Source organism: Corvus moneduloides, chromosome 1 (genome assembly GCF_009650955.1).
Source record: "Corvus moneduloides isolate bCorMon1 chromosome 1, bCorMon1.pri, whole genome shotgun sequence".
NCBI lineage: Eukaryota > Metazoa > Chordata > Aves > Passeriformes > Corvidae > Corvus > Corvus moneduloides.
Window position 1 is genome coordinate 96,420,452 of NC_045476.1, and position 24,019 is coordinate 96,444,470.

Here is a 24,019-nt window from a genome sequence, read left to right on the forward strand (position 1 = left end):
ACCAGACCTGTGGAAAGAAATATCTATGGACTGATTCTTGCTAGCTGTTTCAGAGATGTTTATTTCTCCAGCCGCATGGTCGGGATCTGCCGAGGAACTGCTCAATCACGGGACCCGAGGGTCCTTGCCTGGGCAGGGGAACACAAAACAACCAATGGGGAACGAGGCTGACCAGGGGCAGGGAAATCCCGTGTCTCCCCCCCAGGGCCCCTCTCCCAGGGCTACGTGGCAGGGGGGGAGACCCCAACATTTCACCCGCTTATTTTTAACAAAATGAGATTTAAAACTTAACATTGAAAACAACTGGATAAACATAACAAGAACAGTTTCAAAACAGAACAAGCCACCCTCCTGAGTTTTCAAATGTCCAAACAGATTCTCTGGAACATCTTAAGGCTGACAGAAGGGAGACAGGACTCTCCAGGCATGCTTTGTGGGGAAACTGAGGCAGGAAAGGGTCTCTTCCATTTGTACCTGTTGGAACTCTAAACAACAATAGTTAATTTCTTCCCTCCCCCTCTTCATCCCCCACTCGGCATTGGAAAGGGATTTTTGGGGAAACAATTGGTAAAGGCATGGTTTTGTACAGTCGCTGAATTAAAATAGGTTATCCAGAGAAGTTGTGGATGCCCCAGCCCTGGAAGTGTTCAAAGCCAAGCTGGATGGGGCTTTGAGTCACCTGCTCTAGTATAAGGTGTCCCTGCCCATGGCAGGTGCGTTGGAACTGGGTGATGTTTAAGTGCCCTTTCAACCCAAACCCTTCTAAGACTCTATGACTCTGTGTTGAGTTTCTTTTACACTGCTGTGTTGAGTATATTACCTACAGAATCACATGTCTGGTTTGTGTCTTCACACATACCCTAAACCTGCATTTTGAATAATCTGGCTTGTGGATCACCACCAATGCAACTGGACAACACTCCGCTACTACCCCGTTTTACCACTGGAAGAACACCTCAGGCAGATATATATTAATGAGACTACAACCAACGTATTCCCCTTCCTCTCCAGTACTTATTATTCACTGAAGTGCATTCCTGCTTTACAATGTTTTAAAGTATATTAAATGTACTAACAATGCAGCTGGCATATTAGTAGTTGTTCCATGGATGAATATAATTCTGAGTGTGAACAGCAAAGTATACACAAGGGAAGCTTGTATTTACATGCACAAACACACCTAATGTTAATTAGTCAGAATACTGGAGAGAGTGTAATTCCTTGCAACAATTTCTATTCTGCATTTTGCCACTGTAGCTGGGGCTCCTTCAGACTCATTTGTCTAAATACTTTCCTTTAAGAAGTGGGGGGTTTTAGGTGGGAAGTATATTCCCTCTCTAAATTTCCTTCCCAGACTTCTCAGAAAATAAAATCTTTTTAAATAGACCCAAACATATGTAGAAAAATTATTCATTATATACATATATCAATTGCTTGGCTTCTGATAAGAGAACCGTCCTGTGCAAAGAGAAGGTTCAGCTGAAGCTTTCCCTGTTTTATTAGCACTGGCTGAGGTGTAGCCCTAAGAACCATGCTAGGAGCCCCAGTACAGGTGAGGTTATCTTTCCTCTTTCCCATACCTGCTGGCTTCATTTGCAGTGAGGAAGGTGTTTGTGAAAATAAGAAGCCAGCAGACAGACCTCTTGGTTTAATTTTTAACACTGAAGTCTGGCTTGCACTGTTGAGAGCCAGGGCAAAAGTTTTACCCTGTCATGGCTTGTACAGCTAAGGGTAACTGCAAAACAAAATCCCTTTGCTTCATCTTACACAATCATTAAAAAGCTGTCTAGCACATTCAGTTCAGGGAAAAACATTTTAAAGTATCCTAAAGTCTTGCCACAACTTTAATATGTGGGAAAGCTTTACAGATGTATGGTACTGTGAATAACAGTGTCTGATTATCTTACAAGTTTTTTTATAATATGCATTCAATAAATAGTTTTATTTCTCCAATGACTTGTAATTGTTCCAAAAATCTGTACTTCAAAAGAAGCTAAAGAACAGGCATGTAACACTTGCTCTCCCCTAAAGAGGCTACAGCACAGAAAAAAAAAAAAAACAACAAAACAATGAACAGGCTTCTGTAACTAAGAGCTCTTCTCATTTTCACTTACTCAGCAGAGGGACGCATGGTACTGCCATATAGTCCCACCTTGCTACTTAAACCATCAGCTCTGCAATAAGAATTACATAGTCTCTTACTAAACTTATTTCACAGCCTCTGCAAAAGAAAGCTCTAAGTAGCTGTGTGAAGAGGAACAAAAGTCTAGTTTTTCACCTTCCTTGTTACACCTGCTTTTTTGTGAGCAAAAGGCTGGACTCCCAATTTTCTGAGCAAAAGATTTTTAAGGTTGGACTCCAAATTGAATAATGTAGCAATCGTGTAACATTTGAAGGACAGAGTGTGCACTACATTTTGTCTCCAGTCACAGTTATTAACTATATACAGTTATTAAGATTAACCATAACATAGTTGTTTATACTTATGGGAAACTTACTGCCCCAGAGTTGGACGGAAAAGAAATACAGTGAAAAAGAACAGCCCTGTTTTTCCCCTCTCCTTCCCCATGGAAGGGGGGGCACATGTGGTCCTAAATCTACCGAGTTCTTACAGCTTACATTGACTGCAATGAAGTGTCTGATCCTTAACTAGCAGTACTGATGCTTGGGATGACTGTTTCCCACAAACACAGACAAGCTTTGCCTTGAAGATTCCATAACATTTTCTTATTTTTCTCAGAAGTAGCCTGTTTTACACAAGTCACTGCTCCTCTCAGGTTACTGCAATATAGTAAAGTGACTATTTCTGCCACGTTTAGAAGTACAGCAGTAATGACAGCTGCCAATATCGATCTTGGTTCAATCATTTCTATCTGTCGTTGAAAGAAAAAAATTCCTTTCTTATCATCCTCTTTCTCTCCTTTTGCTGTTAAGTTCTGCATAACTAAAAAGTTACCACATTCTGGAGCAGGCATTTAATAAAATGTCTATTTTCTTCAATAAATACAATTATACAATCAGAAATGCATACAGTAAATCATCTTTTTTAGATTCTAGAACTTCACCTAAGTTTAGCATCTAAACATACACTAGTCATCCCTAAAAAAGTAGATTTATGCTACCTACCATCGATACCAATCTCAACCTGAGACGGTTAAAATAAGGTAACTAAACTGACCAACTTCTACCTGAACAGTGCCAAAACTCACATCAGGACTGGCATTGAGGTGCTGGAGCAAGTGCAGAGACGGGCAATAAAGCTGGTGAAGGTCCAGAGGGCAAGTCCTATGAGGAGTTTATGAAAGATAAAGTGGGCAGAGGAAAAGACTATTATATATATTTGGTACTTGCAACACACCTTCATGCATCCCAAAATGCATAACATCTGTACAGATTTCAGTGCAAAAGTTAAATTGAATAGCCCACCTCTCACAGCATGTCCAAACTACAGTGGGTACATAAATATAGAAATACTTTCTGACAACTGAACAGAAGTCATCAAAAGAAATCAGAGACCACTTACAGCAGTACAGACTCTGGCTTTGTGCATGTGGAATAGACTATAAAACTAAAGTGAACATTTCTCATAAAGGATGTGGATCTCTCGTAATTTACACATACAGACTTACAGGTATTATCAAATAATGTAAACAGTGCAATTGCTACCATCCAATCCTCTGTGCTCAAAGCTGCATGGCATTTATATTGTGCGATCAATCGGAGATGCTTACATGTAGATAATTAAATTCAAAATCAGTGACAAAAAGGAACAAAAGTCTGGATCGATTCTCACTGGATAAAAACCCAGACAACACATCAATTTATTTATCCACTATAAAAAACAGCTTTATATATTACAGAAATTTGTGGGATAAAATATTCTACCAGAAAAACAGTGCACTTCTCCCTGTGCTTGGCAGCAAACCAATTCTAGTGACTTAGGCAGAAAAAGATTAAGACTGATATTGCAACTGCTGCAAAGGAGTACAACTCCCTCATAGTATTATGAGTCTGCAATTACTACGGTAAGAAAACATCAAAGGCAACTGTTCCAAATGCTGAACAGGAAAGGTTTGGGGAGAACAGGTTTTCTCAAACACACAGATGTTTGTGACTTTGCTTCCCATGTTTCACGAAGGATAAGACCAAGGAGAGGTAAACTAGGAGAGGTAAACGGAATCCCCAGAATAGCTAAAATACCATTACAAAACGAGCCACAGTGTTTATTGTGCAACATTGAGACCAGGAAGCTCATGCAAATTCCAGTATCACATCAACTAACTGAAAGAGACAGAGAAAATGTGCATATTCTTTCTCCATTTTGTACTTCTTTCCCATATAACTAATAATAATTGGATAAAAGAGGTACTTTAGGGGTCAAGTCTCTTGACCAATGGTTAGTGGCACCCTTGAGGTAAAAACTGAAGCTTCAAACCCGTGGCACAAAGCAGGTAGAAAAGACTGCTTAGGAAAATATACTTGGGGACTACATGCTAGACACGCACGCGTAGGGTTTACTTCCTATTTTTCTATTTCATACATTCCCTTGCCTCTGATTATCCAACATCAATTCTCTGTTGTTGGTGTAATTCTCTGTCCTGTTGTTAGAAGCAAATCAGCACAATAAAAACTCACAAAGGATCATAAAGCCAAACACCAGTGGTAATTGCAGCCTTTTGGGGGGGATAGGGAGAACTTTTTGCCGCGCACAACCTCTGGTAGGATCTCTACCTCAAGCTCTTCCTGAGGATGCTGTCAAATTTCAAATCAGTATGACTGATGAGAGGAGGTTTCAGAGACCTCTGGAACAGGGAAAAATAAATACTGAGTTTCTCAGCTGCAGTTGAAATAGACCCACATAACTACATCCAGTGGGAAAAAAGTGAGCAGTATGCTGCTATATGCCATGTTTCAGGAGCCAAGCCAGGCAGTCAAGAAAAATGCCCATTTGAGCCTAATAACAAGCTGCAGTGCTCTTCACTAGTATTGTCAATCCAGAAGCATTCAAAAACGAAAAGAGATACCACAACTCTCCTAATATTTGCAGAGACCATGTCAGGTTTTCTCTTGGGAGCACAAGTCACAGCTGTGGCCTTTAACACCCACAATCTCACAGTTTCACAGTCAATACAAGTAGCATTCCTCTTGTAGACGAGACAAGTCTTTTTGCAGACATAAGATATAGGCCCAGATGCAAGATCACAGAGTCCCATGGAGGCACGAAAATCTGGAATCTTAAATCCTGTTCTGATGTTTGAGTTTGTCTTGTTATTACTTGGTTAACAGTTTATTCAATGCAGAGTATTTTTTTAACATCTACTGCCATGACACAGTTCTCATGTCCAAAGAATCCTTTTCAAATTTTTTCAAGACAGGCACCAGGCAAGAAGCTGAAGGCTGCTGCTTTTCTAGCAGCTCTTCAGAAGCAGCAAGGCTGATTTGACGCTCTATTTTACATAGACAATATCAGGATACAAGCAAGCTCATAGAGCTGTTTTTAACTGGAAAATATGTCGTGAAGTGCCTGACAGTGAAATCAGTGAAGAGGGGCAAAGGAGTTAAAACAGTCAGGTAAAACCAATGCAGTCTATGAAATGAGAAAAAAATACTTTAGACAGAAAACAAGCAGGAAAAACACTGAAGATCACAGAAAACAGTGATGAATGGCAGTATATCTTCTCTCCTTAAAGGGTAACTCTTCTCTGGGCAATAATAGTATGTGATCAGTCTTATCCTGTGTCATGAAGTAAGAGGATAGAAAAGAATGTCCAAAGTCCTAAAATGTGGAGCTCAGCATCATGAGGATGTGAAAATGCCTGAAAAACTTCTCAACCAGAATTTCTTATAAAATCCGGGTTTAAAAGGTGTGCCAGCAAAATGGAGAAAAATATAACCAATAAAAATAAAATCATGGCAGCCACATAGCACTGTAAGATCCCTCTGGGTTTTCAAAATTATTTTAGGGCCTCTCATCTCAGTCTGCTCCACAGAAATAGAATTGCATATGTAAAGACCAAAGAGTTTTCTTTTTCAGTCGCCTACCACCCACAGATTTGAATTTGCTGGGGTTTTTTCTCCCTTCACATTAGCAGCCTTCTAGGCACATCACACGCATTACACAGGTATAAAAGAACACAAAACCAGGGTTCTGCATATAACTTTGCTCTGCCTTAAAAAGCTCTTTTCTGCAGCCAGATCACCTGCCCACAGTAGCAGAAAGAAAACATAATATTCCCTTTGCATTGTTATGAAATCAGCAGACAAACCTGCAAGAACATATCTAGAGCAGAAAGCCTGAGGAAAAGGGAAGAAACACCTATTCAAGAAATGTATAAAATATATTATTAAATTTGCTAGAACCCTACTTCTAGTCCATTAATCATTTTGGCCTGGTACAGACTGCTGCTGGGATCCAGAAGGAAGTACAGACAGTCACTGTTTAATTTTGCATCTAACTAGCAGCTCTTCTCTCCTGACTTGCATCCATTTCTCTGGCTTTAGTTTTGTTTCAGAGAACTCAGCTATATGCTTTGGTGGTCATTTTTATCAGCTTCCCTATCTTACTGTACCCACTGCAGGTAGCTTACGTAATTTATGTTTTTAATTTTTCTGCAAAGCACCTAGTACAATGGTGAGAGGCTCCATTTAAAATTACCTACATAAATAAGCAAACGCAACACCATTAGCATAACAGATTGTACTCAACAAACTATAAACACTGTAAGTTCAGAAAGTTTAGTGGTAGTGTGACTAACAATGCACTGGAGGAACATGTCTTCATGTCCTAATAGGTCTAACAGATCTTAAATTGTTGCATAACGCAATAATAATCGTCTCACAATTTTCTAGGAAGAATTTAAGATTCTCATTTTCTTCTTTACATTGTATCAGTAGCTTTTCCTGGGCAACACACTTGCTTGTGCTAGACCCAAAAGCTTTGAAGTTATAAATAGCCAAAATCCATCTACTGCAACTCCTCTGACACCATTAACAGTGGGAATATATAGGACCGGTTGAGAACAACATTTCTTGATGTAAAGCCTTCAGAAAGCTGATCTCTACCAAGTGACACTCAGGATCCTGGATTTTCCAGCCCCAGATCCTCAAGTCAGTGCAAGTCTCAAGCAATTTGAACATCCAATCAGAGCACTGACAGAAGGCCACATTCCAGGGCAGTACTTGCCATCTTACAGCTCCACATTCAGAGACAGGACCCCAGCCTAGCAGGGATCCAAGACATGCTACATGCCATAGGCATTATTATGAGCTGCTGTGAGTCTGGCAGCAATGGGTTTGACCATGTCCATTTGCCTGCCTTACTGCCTGCCCAAAATGACCCATCTTCGCCACAGCTGGTACTGTGCACATGTGTGTGTCCCCACTGCTTCAGCTCCACATTCAGCATTTGAACTGTCAGCAGCTCCAGTCTGCCGGCATCATGGGTGTACCTCTGGAAAAGGCATGGAAGGAGCCCATGGGACACAGTAACAGCACATGACCAAAGCTGGTAAAGCATTATTTACGTCACAACTCATCCCACGGCTCCCTCAAAAGCTGTCTTCAAACCCAAAATGCTCCATCAGGTAAGTCTGCTGACCTCTGTTCACCAAATAATGCTTTGTTGTTTTTTCTTTTCCTTCTAAAAAGTGGCACTGATCTGCTTGCAACACAGAATAAATCACCCGGGCGATTCTTTCACTGTGGTTGTAAAAACAAGTTTAACAACATTTATACTTTGCTGTGATTAAACCTTCACAGAGACTTGCCACTCACAAATTTTAAATTACTTACAATATGCAGTGCACCTCAGTAATTATATTCTAAGTCATCAAGTTCACACACACTCTCCTTTTGTAGCAACCCACATGTGCTTGAGAGAAATTACTTCTGAACACGGTTAATTTTAAAGTCTTCATTTTATACACTGTATGTAATCAAACTTTTTATTAAACATTGCCAAGCAATCTGTCTCATTTAAAATGAGCATCTCAGAAAATGTAAAGGTCCATTAAGCTGTTAATTGTACACTATAACCCTGAATTCTTATAAAGTTATGCTGAATATTGTTTTCCCAAATGCTTAATTCCATATTTAGCTAGTTCTACTGCCACAGTTACTGTATTGGTCAGGTATATGATAAGAAGTTAATATAGCCACATGAGCAAAATTCTCCTGTCTAGAAAGAGGGAAAAAAAGAGAGGATTTAATTTCCATTTCTCTTGTTTGAGTTTGATACAGGGAATTTCACTATATAGGTACAAAACACAAATCTGCTAATGTAGAAATATAAGTACACCCTAAAGGCAGAGTGCTTCTGCTACAGTAATGGTTTAAGGGATTTGATAGCTCAAATTCATTGCAAGTAAATGTCAATTAGACTTGAAAATGAAAGTCAAGCAAGTGACATAGAAAATATTATATGCCACTGGTTTTAAATTACTTATAATGGAGGTGAAAAAATACTTTAGGCTGTGAAAATAAAACTGAGATTACTCCAAAACACATAAACCACATATAAATATATCCAAAAAGATTGCTACCTCTTATAAATGTTTCTGAAACAGTTCAAATGCAGGTCTTTATATACAAAAAAAACCCCTCCAGCGAAACATTTAAATGTGACTATTCCAAACTCAAGAAACTTTTTTTACATACTATCTAATTAACTAGACCTTACTTCATATCATGAACTCTTGCCAAATAAAATTGTATTTCTTATCCTTAGAAGACTTTGTATCCATCCTTATTTTTTGTTTGTAGTAATTTGATTCATGTGATAATGGAAGTCGAGAAAGAAGAAAAGGATGAAGCACATACTAATTTCTCTAAAAGACTTGTAACTCAAAGCACAGTATTACATAAATGTTGACAGTTATTTCTCCTTTTTCCCCCTTCCTATTCAATTTGCTGTACATACCTTCTCAGAACACCAAAAATGAAGTAATTAGCACTGGTAAGTGTGAATTTATTACATCTTGTAGAATAATCTTTGTTAGGGTAATCTCTGTCCTCCAAGCCTTATGACCCTTCTATAGGAAGATCTTCAGCCAAATGCCTTTCCAGCATCTTATCATGGCCATGAAGTTTAAAAATAGCAGGGTACCTTTCCAGCAAGAATTTGTGGTCAATCGCTTTCCACTTGGGAATGCCTGTGACAGCTCTGAATTGCCAGGCATGACTTCCTCATGTACAAAAACATACTTCAGTGCATTGTCCACAGGGTGTAGCCACAACCAACAGTTCCTCAGTATCCAGGTTCCAGGTGCTCCTCAGTATTCCAAATTCCAGCACCAGATTCCAGGTGCTTGAGCCCTGTCATTGATATTCACGTGCTTACAGCTCTTTCATGGGCCAAAACCATGGGGAAGGTTACCCTAGCTCTTTTTCACACAATTGAAAAAGAAATACTAGAGGAAATCAAAATTTACCGAAGAAAACAACATGAGTATTTTGTTAAGTACAAACAGCTTTGAAATATATCAGCACTATCTTTGAAATTACAATAGCTATTCAGGGTCTGAGACTTCAGATTAAGAGAATTAAATTTCCAAAATTCAGTGGAGTGTGTGCTTATTTAATTAAAAGCAGGCAGAATTTCATTTGCACTTCATTGTTAAGAATGCCACCTATAATATCACATTTTGACAGTGCAGCTTAACTCCAATTTATACTAAAAGCATACTTCATCAAACTCATTCCAAAGTTCATTAGAAAAGCTAAATGCCAGTATTATTTGCTATAGCAATCCCATCCCATTTAGATGTTTAAATAGGCAAACACGGTCAGATAAACTCACAGGAGCTTGTGAATGTTCTATGTTTTTTCAGATGAAGTCTTCTGTATCTGAACTGCTACTGAGAGCTACATGGCATATCCTTGATTTTAAATTTTCACAGGTATAGCCCAAGGCATTGAAAAACTATCCTGCTTGTAGCTGTGCCTATAAAGTAAACTAGCTTATTTTATTTTCCTCTCAGAAATGAAGCAGCATATTATACTCATCACTGGGTTACATCCCAGTCAGCAAGGACTTCTCACTGACTGACAGAAAGTTACCCTTGTACACTGCCTTCAGACAATGCATGTGTAAGGTTGCCACAAAACTTTCCCCCACCCAAAGGAGAAAGAAGGAGACTTTAGCAAGAGCATCCCATATACTATGACAGCCACTCAAGACAGCTGACAAGTGTTATTGGAACGTTGGAGGCCTCCCTCCTTCATCTAAGCAACTTTGTCAGCCAAGTAGGAGGGAGGAGAGGCACAGTTCCTACCTATTCTGGTTCAGGTAGGTCTGGTTAGCTGAACTATACCATGGTCGTTTAGGTTTCTTCCTTGGCTGAGGTAACCTGTTGCTGACAGATTTACAAACTCAGTCTATTTCTGCAACACACTGAGCTCATCGCAAACAAACACAGGCAGTTTGTGCCGAAGTCATGGAGAATAATGCATAAATTACCTGTTTGTAGCACACTACTCACATAGGAGGAACATGACCAAGAAGAGTTAGGAGGTCTGTTTTAATCTAGGCTCATTCACTGCCTTCATATGCTTTCTCAGCCACAACACTTCAGAGGTCTGTACAGTTTCACATTCCAGTTTCAAAGCATGGTAACACCCAAGTTTCTAACAAGGCAGGTTGTAATTACAGTTATTGTAAATGTGTCATTACATGATGGCAGATAAAAATCCAATGATCAAAACTGTCCATAAATACCTTTTGCAGGGAAGGAACCATTCCTCAAATATGTTACTAAAACATTATATTGTGTGTAGGATATTGATGGAGTTCACGTTAAGTATTTTGGCATAAAGTTTTACATATGTGGTGAGCTGTTTGGTCCTTGGAAGGCCAGACAGGCACTTCCCAGTAAGCTTGTACATGGGGACTTCAGGGTTTGGATTGTATTCGTGTGGGACTAAAGGCTTTCCAGCCCTGCAAGGTGAGCAAGGCAGCTATTGTCTAACAAAACGTTTTGGATTCTCATTTTCACCTTCCACAGGAAGACAGATGTGTGTGAAATAAAACAACCTTCAGCTTTTATGAATTTACAGCAAGACTGTAAGCATCTTGAGACAAGCTGTTATTGGCAGGCAGATCTCTTTCTCCTGTTGCAAGTTAGCTGGACAATCATTGAACTGGAAGATTCACACCCAGCTCACCAGAGACCCAGGCTCTTAAAAGACCGAATTAGACAACAAACAAGACTTTGGCATGAGGATTTTGAAACCAACAGGTCAGTGAAATTTTTTTTAGCAGGGGAAAAGTAACTAGGATTGTGCCTTATACCTCTGCTGCAGAGTGCTTCCCTTGTTAGCACAGAAGCTAACAGCCTCAGCCTTATATTCTAGAGGTCAGTTTTAGTATTGTTCTTATCTTTGGTCTTTTTGTGGTTTTGTGGTTTTTTTTCCTTCCTGCAAAGCAACACTGTTTTCATACATAGTTTACTCACAAGTCAGAAATATCCGGTCTGTGCCCTGATTGACAGATTTTGCAAAGAAGTGTTTCACGTGTCTAAAACCTCCTTTTTATCATGACAGGTATTTGCAAAAAAAAGTATCTAAATTTTAAACACCTTTAAAAAGGTAAAAGCAGACAAACTAAAACAAGTGGTAAGTGGATGGCTCAGAAAAGCCTGAGTGTTGAAAAGCTCTTTTGAGAACCATTGCCTGTGATCACTGGATTCATTACAAGCCTAGGGAGTCTCCATAAAATCCAAAGTACATACATCATACTCCTCTAAACAGTCTCACCATCCAAAAGCTTGCAATAAATTCTAAATTATTTGCAACATGTTATTGAGCTGGCACTCAGTAATATCAATGATGCAATTTTCTTCTGCCTTGACACATACCAAACACACTAATAAAATCTAGCAAATTAAACCTGTGTTATTGACCTAAATATAAAGGAGACAGTTCTGTTAAAAGTCTTGTTTCATTTATCTTTCATATTCCTGAATCTTACCATGACTTGTGCTGCTTCTTAAAGGCAGCCTTTAATTTCAAGGACACCATATTTGCTTACAAACTTCAAATTAGAAATAAAGTTTAAAACAGGCAAGAAACTTGAATCAATGGAATCAGCAGAGAAACAATAGAAAGAATAATGAAAATTAGAAGGAACTCACTAATATTACCAGCATACACTACAAAGGTCTATGTGAGTTTTAGGTACTTATTTGCCATTATTTCAAATTATGAATTAAAGAATTTAGCTTCAAAGAACTAAATGCATAAAGTGATCAAGTTTAATCAAATAAATTTCTCTCCTTTAAGTGATTGTGGTGTCCTAAACAAAAACTCTGTACAAAATCTCAATCTTTCATTTTTGCTCCATTCTTGTAAGTACCAACCAGTTTACGGACCACATTATCACTTTCAGCCTAGCATGAAATTTCTTAACAAAAACAAGAAAGTTCATGTTCCAGCAAATTCATTACACTCTAGAAGAATTCCCCAAATTATGTGCTTTCTTTCTCTCTGGAAATCCATTGTGCCTGCAGATTTCCTCTGTTTGAAATGCTCGTGCCATTTCCTTAGCTTTACAATACTTTTGGCCTCATAGCACCCAGAACACTTGATGAGGTCACAGCACCATCTCAAGCATCTTTTATTCTGTTTTAGTTACCAAACCCTCAATTTCCAGACTTCAGGACTTACTTCAACAACCCCATTCTATTTTGGTCACACACTTCAGAAAGATGAAGGTAATTCAGATCAAGCCCACAGACAGGGTCAGGGAGATTGGGGTGGGGGATGAAGAATGCATTTTGGAAACAGTATCTAGAGGAGCATATCTTGTTCAGCCTGTGGAAACAGGTCTCCTCTACTTAAATGCATCAGAAGGGGTTAATAGTAGAACAGACTACAAAAGCCTATAAGAACAGGAAATTTTGGTGTAGGAACAAAAGGACACTGGTTTCTCAAGACCCAGTGGAAGAGGAAGTTTTCTATTCCTTCCAATGGGGAAAGATCATCAACAGTAGATGGAAAGTACTCTATAATGCTGGAGATGAGACACAAAACCCTGAAGGTCATTTGCATTCCCATACTCTTGAACTGTATAAGTTGGGATATGTTTCTCACCTGGCTATCCTGAAACCTGGCACCCTAAAACCCCTACTGGGCACACACACACTCATTTCATCCCTTCCAGGTTAAGGTGGCTGGGTTTCATCACACCATCACCCCTTGCCAGTCACTGCCCATCCTTCTGCACTCCCCCTTCTTGGATTCTTCTCCTGCTGCAGTGCTCTGCTGGCTCTGCTCCCTGTGGTGTTTAACACATCCCCTGGGCAGCCTGGAAGCCGTGCAGCTGCCTGCTTTTTGCCACAGAGAAGTTTTCACCAGGGCAGCCATGACCTCAGTAACAGGCCGTTATATATTTAATGAACACAGCTAGCTGGCGCCTGCCTGCGGCCAAGTGCAGTCTCAGTGCTGGGGGGAGGAAAAAAAAGACAACAACTGCTAAGAGAAATGAGATATTAACTGAGAATTTCAGCAAGACAGCAGGTTGCAGAGGGCAGCAAAATAAAGAAAAAACACCCAAACAAAAACAAACAAACAAAAAACCCCCAACAGTGTTAGGACTACAGCATCTAGCATGGCTGCTGTAAACAACCTGCTCATTAGAGAAAGGGAGCTGAGGGTTTGTGCCATCATTTGACAAAGTAAATGTGATTGCTTTGTCTATAAGAAGACCAGATGAGCTACAGATAGTCTGGAACAATGCATAGAGAAAACTGGCATCATCACAGATGAGAAGGCAGCCACTTGATGTACACTTGATGTAACAGGGACAGAAAATAATTCTAAGGCTACATCACAAATGAGAGTAAAAAGAAACGTGATTAAATCACTCAAACACTGCAGAGGCACCTGTCCCAAAGTTACTACGACTTGCACATCATATCTGCTTCTGGAGAAAAAACTAGCAGAAGATCCTGAATACATTGCTATATTCAGGAGATTAGAAGTTCACCAGTAGTTAAAATATTTATATTCAAAATTCAAATAATAAATCATGAACTAGTTAGCCCCCATTCATAGTGATAAAAACATAAGCAACACTAATAGCTACTCATCTAGGTGGACTTTATAATAAAACTACATCAGTAGATACTAGTGTTTGAAGTATTAAAAATCATGATCACTAAGGATCATGCAGTGTGGGCAACAAAACCAGTAGCAAAATGCCGAGGGAACAGAGCAGTAATCAGAGTCAGAACTGGCAGTCAGAATTTTGGATGGGAGCAAAAAGTCTCATAGTGCAAATGAGACTGTTTAAGGACTCAAATCTGCTGGTCAAAAGTGTAGCAAGGTGGGGCTCAGATAGAAAATAAAGGATGAGTACAAAAAGCTCTGTCTTGCAGCAGAAATGACACCAGAAATTTCAGATTCATTGAGACACAGATGCCACCATGGAAGCCCATGGGAATGCTTTAGTGTGTCTTCAACAGCTTAATTATAACAATAAATGAAATACCCATATTACTTTACAAGTGAAATGAGTAAGATTCAAAATGGAGCTCAATACTGGGTTTGCTAACTTCACAGAGAGATTATTAGAGACTATTTTAAAAGGGGCAGCAATAAATTATCTCTGTGTTTCTAAAAAAGTAGATTAATTAGTATTTCCCAAAATTATGATTTTAAATATGAAATAAGATATGAACAGCACAGGTTAAACTTTTGTCAGTCATGTACTTCTTGCTGCAAGATCATTGAGTCAGTTTCAGATGGAGCAAAAGAGAAAGAGTCCATAGACTTCAAAAAAATTAGACATGAAAAAAAATATCAGCTGAATTTTGAACAACACACATAACTGAAGGTGGCTTTCAAAATTTCTTGAATTCATTCAGGTGGAGCACCTCTCCAGTGCTACACAACTTGTGCTGAGAAACCGAACTGCACTGAAGCCAAAACAAAGTTGTCAAGCACAACAGGTGCACACAGGGGATGGCAGAAATTATATTTGTGCTAAATATCTGGTCTTCCAAAAGCCTTACTTAAAATACAAATAATCATGTACACCAGTAATGAAGTTGTCAGGCTCCCCTGGAGTTGGCAAAGGAACTGCTAGTGTTCCTAACAGCTAGGCAGGACAATGTTACTGCTCCCTGAACATCCAAGGCAACAGAAACGTCACCAGAAACGTCACCCACTGGTGCCTCACAATGCTGCTTCTTAGGAAAAGCAGCTGCAAACCCAGAAGAGGGATGAACACTACATTTCTTCTATAAGTATTGTACAGCCTTGGGAGGGGGAAAAAAAGCTTCTATATAAATCCTGCAAAAGACAAAGAGACTGAGAGAATGGAAAAAAGGAATTTGCATTGGAGAAATTTCACTATTTTTATCAATGTGTTTTGTTCCAGTTGGACTATCTCATTCATCAGCTCATGTGCCCTTTCACAGACCTCCCCGTGGGCACAGAAGCCATTGGGTCCCTGCCAAAAAGCAGCTGAGGAGGCATCAAGGCTGCGTGCATTTAAAAAAATATGAACTAAACTGGTGGCCTGAATCCAAGTAAGCCTGTACCACTCTCCCTACTCTGAATGTTACCTAGAGAGCAATGGCACAAAAAGATCATTTTTACACTTAGTCTCCACAGCTTCTTTGTCACAGGCATATTACAAAAGCAGAGTCCTGAGGGTTTTTTTTCTGAATCAGGAAGAAAAAAAGTAAAGGTTGTATCCAGTGCTTTTCAGACCTCTATGCAAAACATTCTAGCCACCCATACTAATAAAACTCAGAATTTCCCAGAAGCATTTTATCCTTTTTGTTCATAAACTAGCAATTTTGACCTCCAGATTTTAATTTATTTTACTGAAATATTTATTTCTTTCAATAAATGAAGCATTCCAGATTTGACTCTCTTTGCAACAAAGATTAGTCAGAGTATGACAGTGCATATACCAGTTTTATTTTCTACTTTCCATACAAACTATGAAAGTATAAAGCTGACTATGAGAAGAGTAAAAGAAAGCATTAGCAAATTCCTTTCTAAAGCTTCAGCTTATCAAGTTAATGATTAATTAATTTATTAAATAGAGCTGAAAGTCCAGGAGCAAAGTTCCAAAGTAAAACAGACCGATTCTACTTCTTAAATCAGTCTCCTAACTCATTCAAAAATGACAGTACCTGTTACCCTGACCAGAATCTTTTTACTACCTTGCATAGGATTGCAGAAAATAAACACACCAAAAGTAATAGATTGACTCATAGAAACAATGTTTATAAAATGGAGTCCTTTGTAAAAAAGGCTAGGTGTGGCTGAGGGAAAAACAAGAAGCATCTGCACCAAAGCCCCTGCTGTGTTATCACTCAGCACATGGACAGAGCCCACAGTGGGGTTATCAGCCACTCACTGTGGGCACACTGGGATTGTTTAATTGCATGCCTAAATCATTTCATGAATCACAAGGAAAAAGATCACCCCTCTTGCCTAAGTTCTTCCAAAAAACCTATTCATTATTCGTAATTATCTTCTAATGCCTCTCTGATTTGCCATGTGTGCAGTCACTGCAGTGAGCATGGTGACCTTTTGCTGGACTTCACTGCCTGTGGTATTTCAGAGTTGCCCCACTGAGCAGTGGGATCAGGAAAAGCAGCGTTTGCAAATGGTGTTCTAAAACAAGCACACAAAGGGGCTGAACCACCCTAGACTGGAAACCAGGTTTTCAAGTTGATAGGTGCCATTAAGGAGGGCAGGATGCAGCGCTCAGATATCACTCATCCATACGGTCTCCCGTCAATGACCTTTGCAAAGGACAAATCAATACTAAGCAGATACTGTATCTACTACTTCTTACTGTGTAGGAAAGGTCAACCCATTTTCATGTATGTATGTGTTCCAACATTACTGTTTTCAGACACAGAATTGCTTAAACCCGGGAATTAAGAAAAAATCCCTATCTTGCATGTAACACCATTTCAAAATGTTTTAACTTAAAAAAAAAGACTTGGAATGGAAACTTATTTGATGCCATGAAGATTTTTTGCCTTTTCTTTTATACCCCTGTTATACCTTTTTACAACTTCTGTATTCCTAGTGCTTTTCCCCTACATTCTTGGACTTGTTTGTCAAGCTAAGAAACTAAACATTTTAGAAGCTTCGTAGCCAGGGATCAGTGTGCCCCAGACCCCAAGGTCCTCTCCAGAACACATTCTGTAAACTAAGATAGAACCATCCAGGGGAAGGCTCCTTGGGGAGGGGGGCTCACTCGAGCCTCTCATTGGGGAATCTTTGATAGATATGCTAATTAGTAAAACCTATAATGTTATACCCAATCTTTTGGGGGGGGGATTGTGGTGTGAGGGGATTGTGGTGTGCATTTTGATGCATATGACCTGGACGTGTGCACCTCTGGATCCTTAAAATAAATACCAAGGTAAAATCCCATTTCCCCTTCTAACCGTGTATGACTCTTGATTTTAAGACCAGGAAAAGGCATCAATTTCATAAGCAAGGTATGATGCTTTCAGAAGGAATGTAAAGTTCTACCTTCCTATCATGAAATGTTCTCTAAAAATACAATGCAAATGAAATTATAAACAGCATTTATGAGACTGCTTCCTTAGCATAATCTGGTACCACCTGTGTGTTTTACCACAGCAACAAATACATTTTTAAAACTCTAAGCCATTTACAGTCATTTTTTGCATGCCTGCTGCACCTGTTTTTGTTTGTATGCCCTGGCCACAGAGATTATTCTCCTCTTATAGTTCACTTAGATGGCATACTTTGAGACAAGCCTTTATAGAAATACATGTTTTGGTTCTATATTTTGACTTGTTCCCATTTAGCTAAGTGCCCAATCCTTTTAGCTTCAGTGAGAAAATTCTGTAATACACATATTGCCACATCTAGATGATGCTTGGTACCGAAATCATACCTGAAATTTCTGGCCTTTTTTTAAATATATATTTGAATTCCCAAAGTATGATTCAGTTTAACACTTCACAGTACTTGAAAGTTCAAGGATGAACATCAAAACTCTGTTACACCAACACTGTGTTTAAATTAAAAAGTATCCTGTTGTAGATCTTAAACACATCACAAACTTCAAACAACACTAAAACTTCAGTCTGGTTCTGGTTAGAAGACACTGCTGCACTATTTGATGTTGCAAGTGCAAGATTCACAAGGACAATGTTTTAAAATATTCAGAAATCTAGTATTTTAAAATGCTTGCATATGGGAAAAGGGTTATTTAATACTCAGTGTAATGAATTTCTGAGTTACATTAACTGCAGCATCATCAGGAGATATTGTACTCCTGCTCTCTAGCTATGTGGGAGTGGAGCAATGGCACTGCCATACATCCATAAGTAAAGTCATAAAAACGATCTATAATCTTTTGATGCATACGTTTAATACATTTCAGTAAGGCTTATTACATTTCTTGCTTCCTCTTCTCAGCATCACTCATGGTTAATGTTGAGATATGTACGATGTTAAAAATCACTCAGCAGTCCATATTAAGAAAAGAGTAGCAATGTTTTTAAGCATAAAATAGTTATTTCTAATCTTACTGCACTTGAGTTGGTCAAGAAGTAAAGCATCTTTTTATAATTTTTTAAATCAGAGAAAACATTCACTGACTCAATTATTTAATTATTTATTATTATTCTCTCACAAAGCCACATTCTAAGAGTGGTTTCTCCCTGCCCAGCAGATATAGAGGTAAGACCAAATCATTCACCTTTGTACAGCGTACACTGCCGGATTAGGAAAGTCTATTCTGATGCTGCTATCACCCATATCAGCACCTATAAATCTGAAATTAAGCTTTGTGTTAATTTTTAATTAGTTGATTGTGCCATCACATCAGAAAGTAAAATTTAAAAAATAATTTAAAAAATAAAACAGCATTGTCCTAGAGTCAAACACTGAAAAAAAAAAGCTATACTTCTGACTACAGCCATGTGCCAAAAGCCACATTCAAGCCAGTAATTCATTTTAAGATTTCTAAAATTACCTGCTGAATAATTTTTTTCACTGAGGAAATTCAATCTTTGCACTGTGATGCAGGACAGAGCTGCCTGTCTCCTTGTCTTGTCATACTGCTTATTTTGATTAGCTGCAATGGCATAGAAGTATAGATTTTTAATATAATTTTATTGCATTTTAGATAGCTGACTTATTGACAGTAGGTTTGGGGCATTTTCTTCCTGAATTTTTATGACTATGCTTTTTTGACAACTATGCTTTTTAAATTTTTATTGGGAGTTAAAAATGGCTGAATTTCTTTAGGGACAGATGACAAATTCTATCAGGTGTGATACGAAAAACGTTCATTTAGATGCAGAGGGCATCTAAAAAAAAAAACCAGAACAATAAAACACACAAAAGACCCCTCAATACTAACACTGGTATGTTCTTGTCATCTCCCATTCTGCCCTTAAAAAAGTCACAAGCTTTTTTAAAGCAAGATCCAAAATAAAACAAGCTGAAGATGTAAGTTCTTTTAAAGTAATCTAGGTTTTTACGCAGTGAAAGTCTATTGCCTTATTCCCTAACAACGAAGAACACACAATACAATAGTAATTATTCTAAAAACAGTTACACTTCCTACTGTGCCTTCATAAACAGAACTGTGAAACAGCAACATTGCAACAGCACTGAGAGTAAATGGAAATCAGAATGCTAATTCTGCATGTGAGCACACAGGTCTGCTCAAAAGACTCTGCAGGCTGTGGGTATTGCTGTAACTGGCTGTGAGTGTCTGCTTCTGAAGACAACTATTCCTCATGGGTAGTCTCTTTCATTTCACTTGGCCATGCATTAATAGGTTGTCATCCTGCACAGCATTAAGAGAGGGTTGTGGCAGAAGCAAAAAGAATATACTTTTTCCAGAAAGAAGGTAATGGGAAGGGGGAAACAGGTTTTAACCAGCAGCAGCATCCAACTAGAAATCTTGGATTTTTTACACTCTCATAAAAACAGTGGGAGAAAATGCAGCAGAAAGGCATAAAACAGATTTTCTTCATTACAACTATATGCTATTACAGTGCTATTGATCTGAATTTTGTGACGTGTTTTGGAGAAACATTTACTTCCAAGAAAGAAGATAAAATAAGAGGAATCCATGACATTCTTTACTTGCCTTAAGAGTGCCATTAAAAGCAGGCAAATAAACTCAGAGCATCCATATTCTGCGATGAAGACGTCTTTTATAAAATAGCAAGAGTTTTCTGAAACAAATCCCTAAAATGAATAACCAAGTACCTAAGTTGTATATTTCATCATGGTGTAAATCAACGGCAAGAAGTGTACCCTTCAGCACACTCCATCCTGAACTTTCAAAGGAGTATTTTATTTAGAGAATCAGTTCATTTTCTTGCCTATACTCAGAAGCCCCAACAGTCAATTTCACCTTTTTTTACTTTCTACTCTTAAAAGTTATATTAAAACTGCTTTAAAAGGTATTTTATTACTCCAAGTAATAAGTAAGTACATGCTGTACACATTCCCATAACCTTTTGTAAATTCTCACAAGCCATTATGCTCTATTTAATTTTATCTGAATTTTAACCATGTCTTTGAACCTTGTACTACCTTGCTATCTTACCATAACATCCTACTAATAATCTCTTCTGAAATTCCAAGTCCTATATCTTAATTAAAACTGTGGAGTTGTCTTACAGTACTAAACTAACTAAAGGACTTTGAGAATTGGGGCATCTGAGAGAAAAAGAACTGATATGATCCAACATTTGACTGTCCAAATACCTTGTGTTTTAAAAGTGAGGTGTTTTCTCTAGGTATGACAGATGACCCTTAGAAAATAGCATCACATCAAAGTCATCAAAACACTACAGGCCTGACCAAAAAGAAAACTATCAAGTGCATCATATAACATCTGAGAAAAGGATTATTCTACCTGTATCGAACATGCTCGATTGTGTCATATGTCAGCTTGCTGCTGAGATTCTGACTGTGAGGGTTGCCTAGGAGATAACAGAGATACAGAAATTAATCATCAATCACAATTTTGCTATTAAATTTCTCTTTTATCAAAGTATTACACCAAGCAAGCCCAAAAGATGATAAAAAAAGATTCAATGCATACTTCACAGCAATGTCCTGAAGCACCTTAGTCAAGAGAAGGGACATACAAGAGGGTAAAGTAGTTATAACAGGAAACTTCAGCTGGATTTCTCACTAATACTTAGGCAGTTCTCCTAAAAAGAAAATGAAACTGCATATGCACAAACATACTAGACTACAGACAGAATGCACATTCATAAATGTATTTGTGCGGCAGCTAAGAAGAAAGAGACAGGATCTGGAGATAACAGACAATCATGATTGGACAGCAGAATTAATCCTAGGTTTTTTTAGAGTCTGAAATTCAACTAATTCATTGAAATATAAATTTTACTGCTAAATTAGTAGCCACCTTAGCCCAGCTCAGCACAAGCATATATAACAATTAAGTCAGCATAATTTTATCTTCTTGAGCAAAAAAGATTGCAGCAATATTCACACAGGCACAGCACACTTTCTTATTAGCAAATACTTCAGAGAACATGCCAAAACAGTTTGGAAAGAGAATAAGAGAAAAATTGCCATACTAATACAGTTTTTGCAGTGGGCTCCAATATTAGCTACTCTTTCCAAAATTTAAAAATTACCCTGCTGAAAGTTGTTGAGTGAAGGTGTTGGAAATAATAACTTTAGAGCTCAAACCCAAAACTAATACTTACACTTTTCATGTCTGATGTTGCATTTCTGTAATTTCCAATTGAAGTATTCTCAATTTAGAAGTGAGACTATCTCTCACTTATATTACTTTTCCTCATTTACACATGCAACAGCTAAACTGCAGTTCTTTGGGCCTGTGGATTACCACCAAGAAAATAAAAAAGCTGCAAGTGAGACTCCCCCTTAATTCACACCTGTATTTGTTAAATTAACTCTTTCTATACAGCATTTACTGTCCTCAGAGTATGAGATGTAACTGAAAAAAAAGGGAATTGACCATACTGGAGCTCTTGTTATCATTTTAGATGAAAACACCAATAAAAACACACAATTTGTTCTCCTATAGCATTATAGGTACTATGCAAATCTGCTCCAAACTGGTAGTACTACTACTTCTATTCACATGCACTCAATTGATTCACAAATTAATTTTCTTTTCTGAGACAGATGGTACTTATTAAAAGGGTTGAGCCCAATGTTGTTTGAAATAACTAAGATCAGAGTGCATACATTTCACTTTACAATGTCTGTGGTGACAGAACATTAATTTTAATATCACTGGCATGCACTTGAATAGGAGATCTTGAATGTAATCGAATCGATGTATTTTGTTATAACAGAAAAAAGACCCTATCAAGAATAACACTTATTTTATAGTGGAACCTTAATTCATGCTCTGGATCCCAGCTTTGCCAGCACTCAAGGAAAAAAGAAAATGGGAAAATGACATGATGGCTCACGGAAAATGAAAACTACCCAAAACTCTCAAGTGGCTAGCCCAGGTGATAAGCACAAGTGTGCCAGTGCTGGAGTGAACAAGAGTTTTCTTGTAAAGCAGTGGTACCTAGTTCCCAAGTGAGGAATCCCTTTGTTCCGTGTAACAGGGAGCACAAAAAATACACAAAACTAGCAAAAAGGACACATGACCCACAGATAGTAACATACCACAGAAAATTTCATTACTTCAGTGGGACTACTTACAGCATAATACTGTGCAGTATATTTTTTTCTGGTTGAGCATGACTCACTCTAATGTAAGTTGTCTCACACAGTAACAATATTTTTTAAACAATGGATGCTGCTGACTTTGTATGTAAAATCACACTCAGTGTGTGATTCTCAGCTAATAATAACATTAGAAAGAAATGAAAGGTTTAGGTAGAGGATCTGGAGATGAAGTACCTAGAGGTGGTGCTGCAATAGTTAAATCTCCACCCAGATATTACACAGTTCTGTAGATACTTTTACTCACGTTCCTCTGTGCATTATTGCTTTGGCAATAACTATCCTTTTTCTGAGCAGGCACCAAAGTCTAATAGAGCAAAGTCGAATAGCACCTATTCCATGCCTAAATTCACTTGGGATCTTTGAGCTAAGCTTTCTTCTGAGTAAAATGTTTATACTGAGTCACAGTCTAAACTCTTTGTGATGACTCTCGCTGAGAAGGAGGGTGATTCTGGATTCTGATCCTTGCATAAGAAATTGAGTTTGCATTTTGTGTGGAAAAAACCACAAAGAATGAACAGTGGTTATAGCTGCACTGTATTTCTTTATCCCAAGCCTGGTGCCCTAACTCTGAGGCAACAGTCATGCTCCCTTTGATTTTTCTTCTTCACCAACATTGACACGTCTGTGGCAACCGAAGAATGAAGCTAGAGGTGACACAAAGAGCCTATGCCTCCTTTGTAAAAGCACTGGTCTTCCAACTACTCTATAGCAGTATTAAAAAGCCTGCAGAAGGTCTCTTCCAAGAAACTCAGTTTTGTACGATTTAGATGCAACATTGAGAAGACTAATGAGAATGTTGCTTTGCACTTACCATAAACATTTTTTCTGAGGTCATCAGTAAAAGCTTTAAGTAGACTCTCTGGGAAAAGTGCTGAACCAGCATGGTCAAGGTAAGTAATCCCTAGAATATAAATAAAATTACTACTTTCATTTTTTAAAATATTTAATGCCATTTTCTCCCACAGACTACATTGTGAAGTGCACCATTCAAATACCCTTCATTCACTAGCAGAAAAATAAAAAAAAGGATGAAACAAACAATAGAAGCCAAACATTTTGATTACCTGTGTATAACTTTTAATTAAAACCAAAGAGGTCTTTCCTTTCTTGCTTATATTACACATTCTTTGGAAGAGAAAAGATCTTTTGTTTGGCCTGTACAAAACTGAGCAAGCTGGTGTCTTCAGCCTTGCTTCTTCTAGGCACTACGTATTATGAAAACTACTATTACCACAATGATAATAATTATTATTAACAGCAACAGCAATAGCAATGTTGTCTCCTTGCTGACAGGTGAAGC

General features: G+C 38.2%; 1 protein-coding gene across 3 annotated transcripts in view; it reads right to left on the reverse strand.

The window, feature by feature from the left end:
- The window catches only part of MOCOS (molybdenum cofactor sulfurase), a 209,275-nt gene that overhangs the window by 159,344 nt on the left and 25,912 nt on the right, over positions 1-24,019 (reverse strand). For all 3 annotated transcript variants that reach the window (XR_004242053.1, XM_032119208.1, XM_032119218.1), the window contains exons 2-3: positions 23,531-23,620; positions 20,888-20,954 (exon numbers count right to left, since the gene is read on the reverse strand). Coding sequence is in view for 2 of the 3 variants with exons in the window: in XM_032119208.1 (XP_031975099.1) it covers positions 20,888-20,954; positions 23,531-23,620 (157 nt within the window). In the remaining variant the exon portion in view is untranslated. The remainder of the gene's footprint in view (positions 1-20,887; positions 20,955-23,530; positions 23,621-24,019) is intronic.